The sequence below is a fragment of the Mesitornis unicolor genome, unplaced genomic scaffold (genome assembly GCF_000695765.1).
Source record: "Mesitornis unicolor isolate BGI_N332 unplaced genomic scaffold, ASM69576v1 scaffold12542, whole genome shotgun sequence".
Lineage (NCBI taxonomy): Eukaryota > Metazoa > Chordata > Aves > Mesitornithiformes > Mesitornithidae > Mesitornis > Mesitornis unicolor.
The window spans coordinates 10,363-29,354 of record NW_010168564.1 but is presented as its reverse complement, the minus strand read 5'-3'; the positions used below and the strand labels follow the sequence as shown (position 1 = coordinate 29,354).

General features: G+C 38.1%; 1 protein-coding gene across 1 annotated transcript in view; it reads left to right on the top strand.

The window, feature by feature from the left end:
- The window catches only part of MED13 (mediator complex subunit 13), a 42,634-nt gene that overhangs the window by 13,330 nt on the left and 10,312 nt on the right, over positions 1–18,992 (top strand). Inside the window, exons 4-10 of the mRNA XM_010179054.1 lie at positions 12,677–12,822; positions 13,297–13,350; positions 13,933–14,130; positions 15,054–15,248; positions 15,848–16,010; positions 16,322–16,432; positions 17,857–18,540. Coding sequence (XP_010177356.1) covers positions 12,677–12,822; positions 13,297–13,350; positions 13,933–14,130; positions 15,054–15,248; positions 15,848–16,010; positions 16,322–16,432; positions 17,857–18,540 — 1,551 coding nt within the window. The remainder of the gene's footprint in view (positions 1–12,676; positions 12,823–13,296; positions 13,351–13,932; positions 14,131–15,053; positions 15,249–15,847; positions 16,011–16,321; positions 16,433–17,856; positions 18,541–18,992) is intronic.

The following is an 18,992-nucleotide window of genomic DNA, read 5'->3' as shown; positions in this document are numbered from 1 at the left end:
AGGGAAATCTTGATGTTTCATACCAGATAGCTCAATATCATGTGATGCTCTGAGTACTGGCATTTATGAAATGGAGGGAATGGTTAACAGATGTGCATACTCCTGGCATATTTGGCTCATCCCTTCTAAGAATATCTATAATTTGGGTAATATATACTCTCTGGAAAGTTAAACTGTTCAGAGGCATCAGTTCAGGCTTCTGCTACTCCCAGCAACTTCCTGTGGGAGAAACCCAAGTGATTGAAATAGGTGATCTGTGGTACCACCTCTGTGGCTGGGAATTGTTTCACACTGACTGAGGAGGAAATGTCAAGTGGAATGGTGTGAGTGGATTTTAGTCTCTTGTGTAAATTAGAATACTCTTCTAGTGAAAAGGGGCATTTCTCCCTTATCAAATGCTGCATGACCCAACAGCAGAGCATAATGCTGACTTGATGTAGAAGGATTTGCAGCCTGCCTACAAATGCTCTGAAAGCTGCACCCAGTGTGCCTAATGTGTTTCTTACCAGACAACTGGTAGTAAGGTTTAGTTTTTGTTAGTTCTAGCCAACTTTTGCATATTTTTCCTTCCTCAGGGTCCATTTAATCAGCAACACCTCTACTAAGTTTATCTTTTTTTTTTTGTAGATGTGGCTGACTTAATTAAAAACTGAAACAAACCACCACTACCCTTCCCCAAAGCCATTCTTCTCTTCATGATTATGGATGCATGTATCTTAAGAACCAGAACAGTTTTGAAGCTATATTTTTGGCTTTTGGGCATTTTCACCACCTTTCAAGTAATAGGAATAGTAATATTCATAATGCTAATCTCAAAAGCAGGTCATACTACCTTCTTCATGTAGAAGTCATTTTCAGAAAACGTTGTTTCTTTCTCTGTTGAAATATATATATGCATGTATATGTTTGTGTGTGTGTGTATGTATCTGTCCCCAGAAGGTAGTGCTTCTCCTGTCTAGAAATGGCCACAGATGAATGTGGCAGGTATTGCATCCATCGCAGGGAATAAAGCCTTTGAGTTCAGCAAGGTCGTAGTGACTTCTCTGTATTGCTTGTGTTGATTAAATGTATATCTCATTCTTAAGGAAGAAAAAAGTTACCTGATATGGTGTTGGTATATTTTTATTTATTCTTTCCTTCTTAGAAAACATTGAATAATGTGAGAAGTACAGGAAGAAACTGCATATGCCCAAAAATAGGAAGGTTTTGCCCCACTCTCTGGTATCCCAGCAAGAATCTTGTGCCTGTATAATTTACGGACACTTGGTATACTGAGGATGTGAAGTCTGCTACTATTCTGCTTCGGATCATAGTTTACACTACCGTGCACTTTGGGGCTTGGCTGGGCACTATATAGACTTGGTATCTGTGCATTATAACTACAGATTTCAGTAAAGTTGGTTGTTCTTGCTGGCAGTCTTTAATTTCAAAGACTTTGATTGGAGACTGAATAGTCAGGGCTCTTCATGGCAGAGGTAAATTCTTACCATGCTTTTTGGAGCTATAGGTGAGTGATGGGCAGGACTTCAGTCCCACTTTTTCACTTTCCTTCCATTTAATTTGGAGCTGATCCCATCTGTTTTTTCAGAGTTCTGTTTGAAAGCATGGGGTTCCAGAATATGAGATTTTCTGTTATCTGGTCTCCCAACAATAGAAGTCAGTCGTGTTGTACTTTTTGTATGTATGTGGTAGTGCAACAGACATAGGGCTGTGATTTCTAATAGGTGTTTGGCTGTGATAACAGACCCTCGGGCTCTTGTCTGCTGCCCTGTTGTTTTCACTCCTTGTATAAGGTTTTTTATTTTTAAAAAGTTGTTATTTTCATCATTATGTTGCGTATGTTTTAATTTTAAGAGGACAGTCCTTAATATTGATAAACCGATGTCGCTGTGGCATGCGAATAGATGACTGAGAAAGGAAGAATTGGATAGTTTTAAGTGTTCATTGTTTAATTACATTTAATGATGTGACTCCTAAAACAAACTAACTTCATATTATTGTTGAATATCTTAAAAATTTTGCTATGGAAAAAGTAAAAACCTCAAATGTTTGCACTATGCGGTCATGTGCTGCATGTTGACAAGGCTGCAAGGTGATAACCATGACCTGCTCTTTCCTCCCTCCCCCTACTTCTCCCCAGTCTAAAACCAGCATTGAGAAAAGTGAGACAGTCATGTATTTGGTGAAATTTGATCTGTTAGAACAAGTCACGATTACCATGCCTGAGGAAACTGTCTGAGGTTTTCAAGTATGCTGCTTCCATTTCTGTTTATAGATAGGGCAGGAATGGAGTAGTTAACTCCCTAAAGTGCATGGGGTGGGTTTTTGGTTGTTGCTCATTTGTCGGTTGGTGATTTTTGGTTTCAGCAGTGGGTGATGGGGATCAGCAGGAGAACAACAGAAGAACAAAAGACTAAAGAGAAGGTGTTGCTAATGGTCTTAGTTGTAACCAAACAGGAAAAAAAAATCATTGCCTCAGTATTTGTCACAACCTTTTTCAATCACTTAAAGCAAGGTAGAGTACAGCAGCTCAGTCATGTGGTTTAAATGACTGCATATTAAGTTGCAAAGTTTGACAAATAGGAATGTCTTTCTGTTTTCTCCTTTCCAATCTACTGTGTTGTTATTGCCACATTCAGAAATATGGTTGTGTATGCTTTATTCAAAAGTCTACCTTAGAAATGTATGAGACAGAGATTGTGATCTGCTGCGTCTGATTGTTTGCCTACCTCTTCTGGTTGGACTGCTCAAATAACAGTCTTTGGGTAGACTTTTCTTCTTGCCAGCTGGATGCTGGAATAGTGTTGTGTTCCTGTAAGAAATATGATTAGGAAACTTGTCAGATTAAACTGTATTCTAGATACAGTTCCTTAATGAAGACTAAATCACTCCTGATGAAACAGAAGTATGAAGTGCTTACATGGAGGGTATCTCCTGAAGTTTTGGTAATAAGTATGACTTGCTGAACTTTAACACAATTGAAATATCAGTAAGTAAATAATTGAGTAATCCTGGTTTTGTGGGAGGATCTGATAGACAACTGAAAATCTAGAATACTAAAAGTTACTATAATAGTTGTGTGGTTGCTTTTTTTTTTGGTCTCTTTTCCTTGTAAATAGGAAATAATGTAATCAATTGCAGTGGGTGGCAAACCATAACTTGTGTCTGACAAATTCACTTAAAAAACAAAGCATAAAAAACCACCCAAAAACCCCACCTCACATCCAAACTAAACAAAGAATAAAAACCCTGAAACCAAAAACCCACTTGGAAAATCATAAGTGATAAACTTATCATAGCTTACAAAATAAAACTTGCTGCACAGGTTTCACAGGTTATGGTGTTTAATGTTAGTTGGTACAGGATTTTATAATGTCAGCCCACTGTTCTTTTATTTTTTTTCATAGAAATACGGTTTTATCTACCTGGTAGAAATAAGTATATGACTTCATGGTAAATGGAGGCTGAAAAATACCCTGGATAGAAATTTGTTTTTGTTATAAGCCTTTGTACGTGCAGTTACCATGATCTGAAGGTGTGCCTATTATAGTTCTGAATATATGTATTTTTTTTTCCTCTTCGCTTCATCTTGCTGGGAGGAAGAGGTAAAACTGGCCACAGTGGATGTGATTCCCGAGTTTGATGCAAGTGTGTTGGCAGATCTGCAGTCTTGAATGGCAATGGCTCTAGCAGGGTGTTATTTTTTTTCAATTGGGCCATGGAGATGTTCATGCTGCCTACTTCAGCAGTGTCTGTATTGATACTGTAACAGCAGTTACTCTGAAGGAGAGCAGCTATTGCCTGTTTGGTCTTCACTGCCCTTGAGCCAAAGGGAATGCTGTGCTTTTGGTCCTGAGCCCACATTCTGCCTTATCCCTGTTTGCCCACCTTCTTTGTATTTTCCATGGGATCCTCTTTCAATAGGAACTAAGTCGTTTGCTTCTTGATCCCTCTAGAATGGTGCTGGGAATTACTATTAAGGAACAGTGAGGAGATTTCTGGATGCTAACACTCAAAAACTTCTCCATACTTGAGAGAGGTGACTGTATAAGAGCAAGATGTAGCCACAGGTTTTGCATTTATTTCTATACATTTGATTTGAAACCTTAATAACTGAGACTATGAGGCTCTTCCTTGATATCGTGAGAATATTTTCTGTTAAGTCTGCTTGACCGTTTTTGCAGTGTAAATTTCCTCCCTGTGTTAATCTTTAAATCAAACAATGTCAACATTTTCTTACAGCAGCTCTAATGAGGCTGTTCTGGCATCGTGGACCGGCAGGAGAGCAGGTGATGTTTTTCCTTTGACTGTAGACAGCTGGAATTGAGAGCTGCTGTAAGTAGGACAGTGCAGGATAAACAGCAGGAGCTGAGAGCATTGATCACATGGTTGTCTCTTTGGAATATTGGGTTGCTACAGAGACTACAAGCAGACAAATTTAGCACTTTACATCACAAAGCAGTTTTCTCTTATTTAGCTTAAGTTACAGTGGTAGTTGGTTCATCAGGAAAAATGAAAAAATGATACGGCTTTTGGTTTTAAGCTCTCAACAATAAATCTATGCTCTTTTTGTTCGCTGAACAATGAGATAATACAAAAGCCATACAGATACTTCAGATTTTGTTAAATGACAATTTTATAATGCATTTCAATTTTGAACTTTGAAAAAATCTGGCTTAACAAGATGTTTGTAAATGTTTCAGAATGGGAAAGAGCAATACGTTGAAAGCTGTTAGGCTGCCTGTGAAATAGAGTAATGTCTAGCTATTGCCTGTTTTCAGAATATGTTCTGGATTCTTTGTCTTTATAGGACATGTACATTTCATTGTGAAAGCTCAAGTTCAGATAGTTCAAATTTGGATCCTCAATTAAAGGATGCTAAAATAGAAGATGGCAGGTTTATTAGTCTCATTTAAGTCCTGAAATACAGGAACATGAACAAACTCTTTTTGTAATATTGCTTATAATATTGCTTATAATTGCTGTATCTGGAGAAGTATATAATTCGTGTGTATATGTATAAAACTTTGAGTTGCATTTTAAGAAACAGTTTTGCTTCTTTTTAAGATGTCATGCTATGGTGTACAAAAAAAAGTGTACAAAAATATTTTTTTTGTTTTAACCTTGATTTAGTTGGATGGAGATAAACTCATTAATAATGAAGTTAATTTAAAAATGTGGTTTAGGGTGAATGTGGCTTATTCTGGAATACAGGTCACTTGCTACATTTGTATTTGTTTTAGTGCACATAGCTTGCTTATGGAATAAATAAACGTGTTTTTAACTCACAGGTCTAACTAAAATCTAAACATCCTTAGCTATGTGAAAAATATTTTGAAGAGCCGTTTGACAATAGTCTTTAATGATGTGCTTTGAACTGGAACTGCTTTGCTATTAGCTATGTTTTTTGCTTTGTGTTATCATCAAAATCAGCTTTCTGCTATATTTATCAGCTTCATGACCATAGGGAGTTACGCGGAGATGCTTAGAAAAATGTCTGCTGTTCCATCTTTTTGTCAGGATTTAAAGAAGCATCTGTATTCTGAGATCTTATTACTTCATGTTAAGATAAAGAATATGCAACTTGCTAGAAAATGTGGATGTGCATTTGTTTGGATTTCTTTGAGCTTTCACATTAAGGGTATTAATGCCACTGTGTGCTTAAAGTGCAGACCTTGTGATGGGACTGATCCAAACCATGATGTTACAGGGGAGCTCGTAGACGAGGGCAAGAGAGGCACATTTGTGAATTGATTAATGATGATTCCAACTCTTATCATAAAAGTAGAACTGGAATGTAATGAGTATGTATGATTGCATGTTCTTCCTAGAGAACTAGGAACTAATTTCTCTTATCCTCTTTCCCTCACCCCCCAGTGCTTAAGAAAACAAAACAACCCTCCTCCCTTCCCTACCCCCAATAACTAAAACAAAACCTAAGAAAGCTCCTGAAGTATTTCACAATTGAAACAATTTCTGTGCTTGCCTTTTGTGGTAGTTTTTGGGGTTTTTTTTCCTCCTTTCTTTTTCATTTCTTAAATGAAGAAAGATCTAGTGTATTCTCTGGCAATTATTTTTGCCGCTGTGTTAATATAACGATCTGATTTTTAGTATTTAACTTATTTCATATTTTGCTTATTACAGCAAACGCATACTTAATTTCCTGCTTCTTTCTAGTCTGAATTAAGACTGCAGAATTTTGTAATTCAGGATTATGGATAGTGGGTGGAAATTGAAGTTATGCTGTGTTTAAAATGTGACTGGCTGTTGAAGCAGTATAGGTGTGAATTTGGCTGCATAGAAAGCTTCTCTTCATTAGTGCATTGCAGTGTTATGGCTGTACGTGGAAAATGTATGGAGCCACAAAGAACTGTTCTGAACGAGCACTTACAAAGAAAAGGTGGTAGATGGGTTGTCTGGAGGGACTCACTTCTGCTTTTCTTCTGTTGGCTGAGAAAGTCTCAAGTGGCTTGGCAGCCTCACTCTTTCTTCTCCCTGGTGCAAAGCCCTAGAGGGCTGCCTGACAAAGACCAAAGCTGTAGAGTAACGCGTCGTGGAATAGAGGATGATGTAGTGCATGTTGAGCATGTGGTCAGGTGTGGGATTCCTCAGGACTTATGCTTTGACAGTTACATTTTGCTCTCTACTGTGTGCCGGTTGCTGTAGTGTTGTCTCTCAACCTGGTTAAAGGAAAAAGATAAGAACAACTGAATACAAAGGGTCTTGGGACTTCATGGCGTGTGTGTCACCTTAAAACTTCTCTTTCCATCTTTATTTCCAAAAGGACCTATTTAAGACTGTGTTCTCCAGCCCAAGAATTTACTATAGGAGGCAACTGTCACCTTTTAAAAAGGAACTTCTGTGATACTTTAAATTTATTTAAGTGACATACTGAAATAGTCTGCGGTGAAGAATAACTATTTGGAGATGCTTCTATTTGGGCAGCTATGATGCATCCGTTGGGAACTCTTGGATGTGTTGCTGACGATGATAATTGTTGTCAGCCAGTCATGATATATTGATTCTTGGTCAAAATGCCCTGAAGGATTCTGGGTGCTGGCCAATATGTACCAGTTTTTGGCAAACATTTTATAGCAGTCTGAAATAATGGTGCATATTAGTTAAAGACTTAAAACTGTAGCTGATGTGTTTGTGCTCCTAACCAAGGTGTGTTCTACCCTATTGAAAGGGAAATGGTAGTATCCTAATTGTGACAGCCATTAGTTCTGGCACAGTAATTTTGCTTTGCAGTGTCTGTTCTCCTCAAGTAGGAAGTGGCAGTAGAAATTTTACCATTTAGAAGGACATGGTAAATATTTTGTTAAGGTTAGCAGTGCTTTGACTTGGTAATTACTCTTGGATCAACTCAGATGTAATTTACAAAGACAATCTGGGGAAATGAGATGGTAATTATATATATATATATATATGGCAAACAAAAAAAATATTCCAGTTGAAATACTTGGGTGCTTTTTGAATTTACTATTAAATGTGCTATATGGGTTTTTAGTTGGAGACTTCCTTGTTGCTTCTGATGTTGCAGTCTCCTTGCCTTTCAGCTGTAGTACGGTGCTGATTTGAAGTATGTGATCTAGTGAAGTGTGGATTAGTGAGGTTCTAATGCAGGAAATGTTTGTGAAGCACTTTGAAGACGTAAAGCTCTACATAAGTACTAATGTGGAGGAAAACCCAGACCTAATTACCTTTTTATCAAGGAGGTATTTTCAGATTTGCTAATGGAGATGTAAAACCTCATGTATATGTAAATTTTAATGTGCTTTCCACTTCTTCCCTTCAGTTTCTCTTAACAAAGGTAGAAGTAGAAATTGTGTTGAAATTGTCCACATCAGTTTCATTTTCTTTTCACACAGAACCGTATTCCTTTGTCTCTGAAACTGAAGCATCTTTGTTTTGTATCATTAGTAAAGAGGGAGCATGGGGAATAAAAATTGGTTTTTATACATATATATTTTAATGGAGTATAGGTGAGAGCTGAAGGTTGCTTGAAATGACATTGCTTCCAAAGAAGCTTCCTTTAATTCAATTTTTTTTTGAAGTTGCTTTCCGTGTTGGAACTCGTTCTGCCTGAAATCTGGTGTGTTCAGATCAAAATTCCTAAAGAATGTTCATTCTGATGACACTTCGTAACGTCTGTATTCAGATCAGTTGGAAACTGGATTATTGATATTTAAGTTCCATGATGAGGACCTCAATGAAATTAAATTAATTAGAAATATTAATGAAGTAATTTCATATTCAGGGCCAGGCAAGGAAATGAGATTTTTGGGAGAACCAGGATTTTGTTTTCAGAATTTTCTATTACAATTCTATTCTCTCTTTTTATGTATTATGTATACACATGCAACAATACCTGATTGTAATTGTAAAAGTAAAAAAAAAAACAAGTGGTAGTGGGGCTGGATATCAATACTAGCTTTAAAAGTAGCTGTTAATTTTAGGCTGTATCTATACCCTAAGGACTTCACTGGTTCTGCATGTAGGATGGAAGTTCTGAGCATTGAGGTATAGGTATTTTTTAAGATTTCAATCATGAGATGCTCTGCACAAATTATCTAATGATCTTCTGAGCTACTTAAAGTCTGCGAAGAAAAGCATAGGGTGAACTGTACATGGAAGCCACCAGCTTGCCTTCTGTTCTTGTGTCCTTGACTGAATTGTGAGAGTAATTTGCCTATTAACCTAAAATGATAGTAGGTTATTTTTTTGCTTGAGGATTTCTGGCTGCGAGGTGAGTTATTGAGAAAGGAGAGAGAGACTTGGAGAGAGGGTTTTTTTTAGTAGGCTCTGGTAAGGCTTGAGAAGATTTCTCCGAAGCGGAGGTTGAGGCGACGTTGTGTGCTAACCGTCAGTCTCTGGGAAATAAAGGAATTGGAGAAGGTACAGATGTATTAATTAATTAAACAAACAGCGCACACAGCATTTCGAGAGTTTCTTGCTAAGTCCATAAAGGGTGTGTGTAGGGGCATGCAGTAACTTAGAGCTCTGGCTCTTTGATTTCCTTCCTCCTTTTCTCCACTCCCCTGCAAAGAACTTTAGATTTTTTTTTTGTATTTTTTTAAATTAGACTTCTTCATTGTATGCCTTGTGATTATTTCACATGGATTGATACTTCCTAAAGTTTTGTAAGCTAACAGAAATTATGATTTTTAAATGTGAAGAAACGGTTTGTGAGCATGACTAGCTGGGAATAAATTTAATGCTATATTTGGGTACTTAAGGTGTTAGTTTTGCCTTACATATTAACCCTTAGTTTAAAGACAACTTTTGTTTTCAGGAGATACTGTGTGTACCGTGTGGAAATCTGTTTCCTTTACCTTGAGTTAAGGACAACGCTGTTCTTACTTTGTATTTCTGCCAGGAAACTATTATCCTATTGTGCATAACATGGCTTTGCTTCACCTCTGAAAACCTTGAACCAAAAACCAGAGGTGGTGTGCATCACTTCACTGTTTAATATTAAATTTCTAACCAGCATTAGTGAAAACCTTAATGTTTGGATTTTCTAGAAGGAATTGTGCCATAGCAGATCTGCTCTCCCTGCCGTACAAGTAGGGTGCTTGCAGCTTGCATGGTGTCGGTGACAGCAATGGCTGCTGCTTACTTCATTATTTTGTTGGAAATTTCGTCCCTGCTGACTGCAGGGAGAAAAGAGTTCTAATCTGGGGGTGATTTTATTTTTTTTTGTTGTTTTTAAATTTGGCTTTTGTGTGATGACCTTGAATTTTCCTCTCTACTACTTAGGACTAGTTTTGCAGTGTAATGAATTGAAATGCATCTGTTATCATGCTGATGCTTCTCTTTGCCTTGGTTTATCTGAATTCCATCAGATTATGCTACAATTGTCTACCTTTTATCTGTGAAATAATGCAGTATTTGCAAGAGAGCTTAATTGCATTTAAAGTGTATTTAAAGAGTATGTGTGTTTATTTTTAAACTTTGTTTCTCTTACATTAAGCTTCTAAATTGCTGTCTGTCACCAAGGACACTATCCACTTTTTCACCTTAAACCATCCAATACGGTTTTAAAATAAAATTAAATTTTCCAGTATTTCCATAAGGATTAAAGTTTAATCAGATTTCCATATAGGAATTTAGTGGTGTTTGTTAACCATGTGGCTTCACTTGAACTTGAAATCATCCAGAAGATGCTGAGCTCCATCATCACTGCATTTTGAAACCCAACTTTCCTGAGATTCCTGTGCAGTGTTATTTCATGTCCAGAGCTGGATTACTGAAGCAGCTGTGCTATGTAGTTGTCAATGAATAGTGATAATTCACTCCTGTGTCTGGATCCTGGCTTTTTTTGTTCCTAAAACACCATTAAAATTAAACATCGGATCAGCACACCACCTTGGAAACTTATGCTTCAGTCAGGGCCAGCCACTTGGAGCAGTTCCTCATTGAGTTCAGTTCACGGCCTGCTTTAAGTTACTGTAATAAAGAATGTGCTGCATTTCCTGTTCCTCCTTGAACGGTTTGTGGGTTCTCTCATCCTTGAAGTGTTTTAGGCCCCTAATTTTAAATCTGCTGGTAGGCAAAGCCACGTATTTAACGCCTTTCTTCTCACTGCAGTGACTACCCTGGTCACTGCTCTTTAAGTGTTTGGGGTGAGAGTCAGTGGACTGATTTCTTTCTGTTTTCATAGACTGAACGGACTGTGTCAGTCCCAGAAAAGTGTTTTGTTTTTTTTGCCCTTACTGTTTTACTGTCCCATCATCTACCTGCTGGTGGAGGAAAGAAGCACCTTGGAAATGCCACTAAAGCTGTATCCAGTAACTGCACCTGTGGAGGTTGCACTTGAAGAGGCTTGCTCGGGTGCTTGGAGGGTGTCAGTTCTTTGTGCCCTGGGGCTGTTTCTGTATCTTTTTCAGGAAGGCAAAATTTGTGTTGTCAGGCTGTAGACTAAGAAATGCAAGCATTTGGTGAGGTCAGAGGGCACGTACCTGCTCTCTTTGGGCATTAGTTGATGGAGTCTCATTTTGTTTTTTTTGGGGGGGGGAAACAGTGTTTCCTTCGTACAGTCTTTTTAGGCTACTGTAGTTCATGGAGTTTCTTTTTCCATTTGACCTTGCAAAAAGATGCACTGGTGTTTGCTGTTTCACTGACTTAATTGAATGTGTTTCCCTTCACTTGTTGGGATTTGTTTTGGTGTTTGTTTGAGGCTTTTTTTTCCCTGAGACTGAGCAGGTGCTTGATGCTCCCCTCCTTATAGACAGATTTGTTTTCTGTTCAGTAGTTTATGAAGTACTTTTTAAAGTTCTCCTTGGCTTTCATTCTTCTATTACTGAAATGGTGGACCTAATTTAATGTCCAATGTGAATAACACTTTGTTGCTTTTAAACATCTGTTCTTTTCCTGTGAGAGTGTCTTAGGCTGGCAGACACTTGAGTTAACTTCTAGCTAATATAACTGAAAATTGTTTTGCTTGTACAGCTTCTTTAAAAAGAAAAAACCCCTGTTTTTTCACATGTAAGTTGGTATGAAGGTATACTGGTACTGTGGCATCCTGGCAAGGATCTGCTTTTTCTGCCTTCCTTCTCTATTCCTGCTCTTTTAATTAAAATTGGTAAAATATATTTCACATAAACCACTGAATTGATTTGGATACAAGATAAAATATTTTGGTAGTTGTACTTGCAGGGATTGATCTGTATTTCTGTAACAAAACAGCAGCTAGCAGAGCAACAAAATTGGGAAGTCTCTGAAGCACGATCTTGAGGGGCAGAAGACTTCATGGAGTTGCTAACTAGTACCAGTGTACAGCACTGGGAAAACAGCATTTAATTCAGAGTTGTCTGAAGGAGATATGTTTATTGATGGGGTGTTTTTTGCTGTACAGGACTATTTTGGTTTTTTGTTTTTTTCTAAAACACTCTGGACTGAGAGAAGCTGCCAGTGAAGCATCTGATAATAAACATTGATACTTGCTTTAATGCCTTTAATGATGACTCCAGGTTTTTTCTTTTAGTTGATTGTATCTTACCTTTTGTGTGTAGGTGTGGGATTTCACTTATAGTTACTTCATTGGCTTCAGGAGCATGAAGATAAAGTTCAATTTAAAAAAGCCAAAACCAAACAAAAATGACAAAACCAAAGCAGTGCTTCTCAAAGCTGTTGCCTTTCTTCTTCCTGCTTTTAAATAAGTGACTTCTTGGCTAATGTTAAATATAAATCTTAAAATATAAACTCTTCTTAGGGTATCTGTGATATAATAATCTAGATATTACTTCTTTAAAATTAACATATATTCAGAGATATTTTTATAGATTTTAAATGAATATATTAGATCAAAAAGTATTAAGTTACAGTTTTCTATGTCTTGCAAAAAATTGTGTTTTAAATTTCCTCCAGACCTCAAAATACAAAGTGTCAGTCTAAAGAGACAGAAAACTTTGGGTCTGTTGTTTTCTAAGTGATTGATTTTATCTCTAATGCTGAAATACTTTGTAAGTGTTCCAAGGGAACGTGTATATAGCATTTTCTTGCTATTTAGACAGAAGGGATTTTTGATTACTTCATTAATGAACATTTTGGGAGGAAATGCCTTCAGACTGGTGAGAAAACAAGCCATCAACTTATTTTAAGTTCTATACTTTAGTATTTTATTTTCCCCTCCCTTCCAACCCGTGCACCCTCCCCACTTCTCTTTCTGCAGCGAGCACTTGTCCTGCTCATTCACCTTCTTCCTCCATGGAGACAGCAACGTTTGCACCAGCGTGGAAATCAGTCAGCACCAGCCTGTGTACCTGCTTAGTGAGGAACACCTCACTCTCGCCCAGCAGTCCAACAGCCCGTTCCAAGGTAGGTTTTACCAGTCAGTAGTGAGAGTTAAAAAAAGTCAATCCTTCGTCTTGCTCAGAATGAGGAGTTCTGACCAAGACTGAAGTGGGAGCAGAGGCATGATCTGGTTTGTATTGATTATGCGTTGTCCCCAAATGTCCGCTGTCTTGACACAGTCCTAAGTCAGTTGGTGCGTGTCAGGTCTTCTGCAGGTGGATGATTTCTATATTTGTCTCTTGGCATAAAAGATGCCAATTAATAGAACAATAGAAGACAAATAATTTGTCTTCACAACACAACAAACTTAATTTCCAAGTAATGTCCTGTTGATGACTTAAAGCATGTTGAAAAAGCAAAATATTTATAACCCCCACATATCTTCATCAGCCCCTCTTTTAGAAGTCCATTTCTGACTCAATGTACTTAATCTATTCACTTCCCCTACTCCCTTTTGTTTGGCTCTTCCTTGCCTGTAAATGCCTTTGGTTCCACCAGTAGATGCAGGCTGTGCTCTTGAAGACAAAGAATTGCTGGGGCCTGAGTCTGTCAGTGGGCTGGTTGATCATTCCCTGTCTTGAACACACTTGTGTTGGCTATAGAAATCAGTTCTCCTGCATGACCACGCACTGCCCTTGTTTAGTAATGCTCAGTGTCCAAACATGCTTTTTTTGAATGCAATTTAATAGCAGCTGTGCTTTCCTAATATGGACAAGACTAAACATGAAACAGATTACTTCTCTGAGTATGCATTGTTGTTGTAACTCTAGGAAGTAGAATGAAAGGCTGAGGAAACACCTTGCCTCTGTCAGGATTTGCAACAGTTTCTTTATCCCACCTGTATGTTAGAGACTCCTTGCTAGCCAAGGTGAAAATTTGCTTGTTTCTTGTTTACATGGATTAATTTATAATTGTTGTTGTGGTACCTTGATTCTTACAGTGCACATGCATTTAACAGTGTGTACCTATTAACAAAAGCTTGTGCAGTATAGTAAAATGGGATTAGGGTGCATTTTGACTTACTGATGGTAAGTTGTTTATTTGGTGTAGCTGAAATAACAGTAATGCTATTTCAGTGGGGAAGAGAGAATTGTTTAGATATGCTCTCCAATGTATTTTTGTTTATCTTTTTAGTTATTCTAAGTCCCTTTGGATTAAATGGCACGCTCACAGGGCAGTCATTCAAGCTTTCTGATTCATCGACAAAAAAGCTTATTGGTGAATGGAAACAGTTCTATCCTGTCACATCTAACTTGAAGGAGGGATCTGAGGAAAAACAAGAAGAAATGGATTGGGAGGATGATTCTTTAGCTGCTGTTGAAGTCCTAGTTGGTGAGTGCTCTGATTACCTTTCAATTACCAAAATAAACTGGCTGGTTAGGTCTGCAAAATTCCAAATGCAGAAGTGATCCCATTTTATTCTTTTTGCAATTATTTGCAACTGCTCTTGGTGCTTTGTTTTTCTGTTTAATCCTCAGGCCTGTCTAAAATGAGTTGCCGCTTAGAGTGGGTTTTTCAGACCTATTAATAGGAGGTATTTTTCTTTATGTGCCCTGAGAAGCAAGACTGTTTTTAAAATAAATACATTTTTTTGAAAGATAATACAAAACCCCCTAGACTGTCATTGTTGACATCCGAGACGCATCAAAAGCATGTTGTGCTGTTTCAGATTCTGGGCAAATTCAAACAGAACAGACGTGCCTTTCAGGGTCGTCTTCAAAACTGCAGTCCTGGAGAACTTAATGTACTCAGGCACTGCGTTTATCTACTGCTGTTCCTAAAATCTAAGCCCCTGAGACACAGTAGTTTGTGTCTCTGCTGTGAGCTATTGACCTTTGATTTGCTAACTAATGTAATCATTTCTCTGTAATGACTGTTACAAGCTTGTATTGCAGCGATGGCTAGAGACCCTGATGATGATGATGGGAAGTGGAATATTGTCAGTTTTACGTGATACTAAAAACAAACCAAAATGTCTTTATAAAAAAAAAATGACAGAAGCAAGCAGTAGCTTGTGGATGACAGGGCTGTCTCTGCCTGTAAATGCAAATCCCCTTTTATTAATTCACTCAAGTCTTCTGTATAAAGCTATGATGAGGGTGACAACAGAGATTTTTTTTGTCCAAGGATAATGCTTTAGTAGGTAGAAAGGGTGGGTAAACTTATGAGTGACTGGCAAAATGATCTATTTGTTGATGTTTTTGAATGTAAGTTTTTGGTGAACATCTGTAAAATCGGCTTGCTTTTTTTTACAGCTGGTGTGCGAATGGTATACCCAGCATGCTTCGTTCTGGTTCCTCAGACAGACATCCCTGCACCTACTACTGTAGGAGCATCTCACTGTTCAACTACTTGCTTGGGTGTCCACCAAGTGCCTGCTTCCACAAGAGATCCTGCCATGTCTTCAGTAACTCTGACTCCACCAACATCCCCAGAGGAAGTTCAAACTGGTATAATAAAATTAGCTTCTGCATGTCAGAAATCATTTTGATGGCTTATCCTACAAATCTAGCACTGTTTTGAAAGATTTGGATGTTCTCTGTACAACTGACTTGTTAGCAAACATCTCATTTCTTTAGTCATAAGTCTTGTGGTAAAACTGATCTTATTGTTCAGTTGTGGGCACTATTAACTTGAACACTTCTGTAAGTTGCTGAGAAGAGGACTGCTTTTGTCCTTGATGTTGTTACCTAGTACTTTAAACTTCTGTGGTCAAGTTTTTTTCCCCCCCTCTGTGTGTGTACATTCTGGCATAGCTTTATAAACACCGTTGTGCATCTTGGTCATTAGTAAGCAAGATGATGTTTTCAGCCTCTGTCATAGTCCAAGGAAGATTCTTTGTAGTTAAGTTTCCAGTAAGGCTGTGTGCCCTTTGAACTGTGTAGTAGTTATGATGAACTGCATTAAGTCAAAACTTCTATTTCTTTTTGTTTCCTAACGTTGAGTTAAGAAGATGCTTTTCTTCCTGTGGTGGTTGAATTGGAGTAATAGTGGTTGTGAGTGTATTGCCTCATTGCCTAAAACTGTTTCCTCTGGTGCTGCTTTTCAGTTGATGCTCAATCTGCCCAGAAATGGGTGAAGTTTTCTTCGGTTTCTGATGGATTTATCTCTGACAGTACTAGCCATCATGGTGGCAAAATACCTAGAAAGCTAGCCAATCAAGTGGTGGACAGAGTTTGGCAAGAATGCAATATGAACAGAGCGCAGAACAAGTATGTACTCATTTTGTGAAGTGAAAAACCCTGTGGTATCTTATGTGTGTGGTTGCTGTAGAAAGTAGTTCTGTTAAAGGTGCTGTGACTGCTAGTAGAAGGTCCTTTACTCTTAGTAGTAAAACATTTTAAAGAAGTTAATTTGTTCCCAACCAGTAGTTTGTTTTAGTTCTCAGTTTAATACGGTAATAAAAGGCTATTTATAATTCCTTTGCTGAATCCTGTGTCACAAAACTGCTCTTGAGGTTTGACAGAAGATAAGAAAAGAACATATGTTGAACCCAAATAACTGTCCTGATGTTGAATCATAGGAGGAAGTATTCTGCTACATCAAATGGCCTGTGTGATGAGGAGACAGCTGACAAGGTAGCATCCTGGGATTTTGTTGAAGCCACGCAGAGGACAAATTGCAATTGTTCAAGGTACAGTACTTGGCAAACCTGCAGTCCAACAATGTACATTGAGATTGAAGAGCTCAGGAGAGAGCTTGTGATGACTCCTTTAGGAGTAATTAAGCAATAGCTGCTTGTAGGAAAGCTGTAACAATATTTGTATCTCATATCCTAAATGTCATTGTAGGTCTTGAAACTCTGCCCAACAAGATAATGCAGAGTTTTTATTCAAGTGAATTTTGTGAGTGGACCTACTGGCAGCTCAGTAATAATTCCTGAGTCTTGGGCTGGAATTCCTTAGGCCTGTATGTGGATAGAATGGATCTCATGGGCAACTTTATTGGGCTGCAGTGGAAAGGGAATTCATATTTATTTAGGAATTAGAAACCTTTTCTAAAGGGCTGCGACATTAGCCTTGAAGGGAGAAAGCCATTTAATGAACAGCAAGATGATTCTAAGCATCGAGAACGTGTACGTGTGTATAAGAGTTTAAAGTAAATATAGGTTTTGATACCTCAGCAAGATGATTCTAAGCATCGAGAACGTGTATGTGTGTATAAGAGTTTAAAGTAAAAATAGGTTTTGATACCTTTTACCTTTTATTCCTGCCCAATCCTTGTTTTTAATATTTACCTTTTATTCCTGCCCAATCCTTGTTTTTGATACAAGTTGTGTGTTTCTTAACTTTACTAATGGAAGAGTGACAAAGAGTAACAGGCATTAAAGATGTGCATGCAGTCCAATAGCTTAATCATAAAGTTGTCATTCCAGACTTCGTTATTTCATGTGTCATTCTGTCAGATGATCTAGAAAGTTGGCATCTTGAACTTCAAGTTGAGATGTTTAAGCTCAAGTGCATTTATACTGGGAAAAAACCCTAATTGTATTAATGCAGTTGGGACGTGGAGTTTTTCTTTTTTCACATTTGCTAAATCTTTAGGTAAATAGCTACAAAAGCTTCGAAATAGTTTTTGTAGGACTGAGCTTGGCTTCTAGATTCTTGATGTGAATTTTCCACTCCTTAACCCATAGAGACTAGAACAGCACTATTGGTTAGTATTGGTGCTTCAATTCAAGAACACATTGACTAATTCATATGTTGTTCTACTGATTCATCAGCGTTGGCAGAAGTCAAAAGCAACAATGTGTTCATGTGACTATTTCTGTTAAAAGCAATTATAAAATACTGTTCAGTTATGAGGATTGTGTGCATGTTTGGCTCACAGGACAGCTTTTCCATTTTTTAAAAATGACATTCTAGAATTGTGCAATGCTACTCGAGTAATTCAGATTAAGTGTGGTCAGAAAGAGGCCCTTCAGAATGGTATCAGTTTCAGACTTCTATAATCAGCTGTTTAATGGCTTAGAAGTGGGTTCTTATCTAGTGAAAAGGAACATGATAGACATATTTGAAAGATTAATGTGAAGTATTTTCCTCTATATTAATTCTGCAGGCACAAAAATCTCAAACCAAGAAATTCAGGTCAACAGGGGCAGGCACCACCTGTGGGCCAACAACAGCAAGCAGCTCCAAAGCACAAGACGAATGAGAAGCAAGACAAAGGGGATAAGCCACAGAAACGCCCTTTGACTCCTTTTCATCATCGAGTATCTATCAGTGATGATGTTGCCATGGAGGCAGATTCAGCAAGTCAGAGGCTTGTGATGACTGCATCAGACAGTCAAGTGAGATTTTCAAATATCCGAACTAATGATGTAGCAAAGACTCCTCAAATGCATAATGCTGAAATGGCAAATTCACCTCAGCCACCACCGCTTAGTCCTCACCCGTGTGACGTAGTCGATGAAGGGGTAGCTAAAGCTCCTTCTACTCCTCAGAGTCAACATTTCTACCAGATGCCAACACCAGACCCCTTGGTTCCCACAAAAACAATGGAAGACAGACTCGATGGCTTGTCTCAGCCTTTTCCAGCTCAATTTCCTGAAGTTATAGAGCCTACAATGTATGTTGGTACTGCAGTGAATTTGGAGGAAGATGAAGCTGATACTACTTGGAAGTATTATAAAGTTCCAAAGAAAAAAGATGTGGACTTCTTACCACCTCAGCTTCCAAATGATAAGTTGAGAGATGATCCAGTAATACCTGCTGGACAGGAAAACATAACATCAGTTACAGAGTAAGTAGTGCTTAATACCATAGTAATAATGTGAGAAGGTGAGACTGAAAGGCCAAAGGCAGTGGTTTCTTGTTAAAAGCAAGCCTGTCACTGAAGCGTGATGTTGTTCTCATCAGCAGTAATGCTGACTCTGTGCGTAAGTTCCGGTGCTGTCCGTATACAAGCAGATAATATTTGTAAAATGTGAGCATAATCAATTCTTCCTGTCACCCATCTTTTACCATGCTTCCTTGTGAGGATGTGCTGCAGGAAAAAGATGGAAACGGGATGCACCAAGTGCTGCCAGGGCTGTTAACAGCAGTCTGAACGTAACATGATGACAACCTGGATGCAGAGGTTACAAACTTAAGCTTAGAGTTGTGATCAACGGATTAAAAAATGCATCTCGAATGCACCCAGAGTTGTCTCTATCAACTCGCTTGCTGTTGATTATTTTCTGATCCAATTTCCCC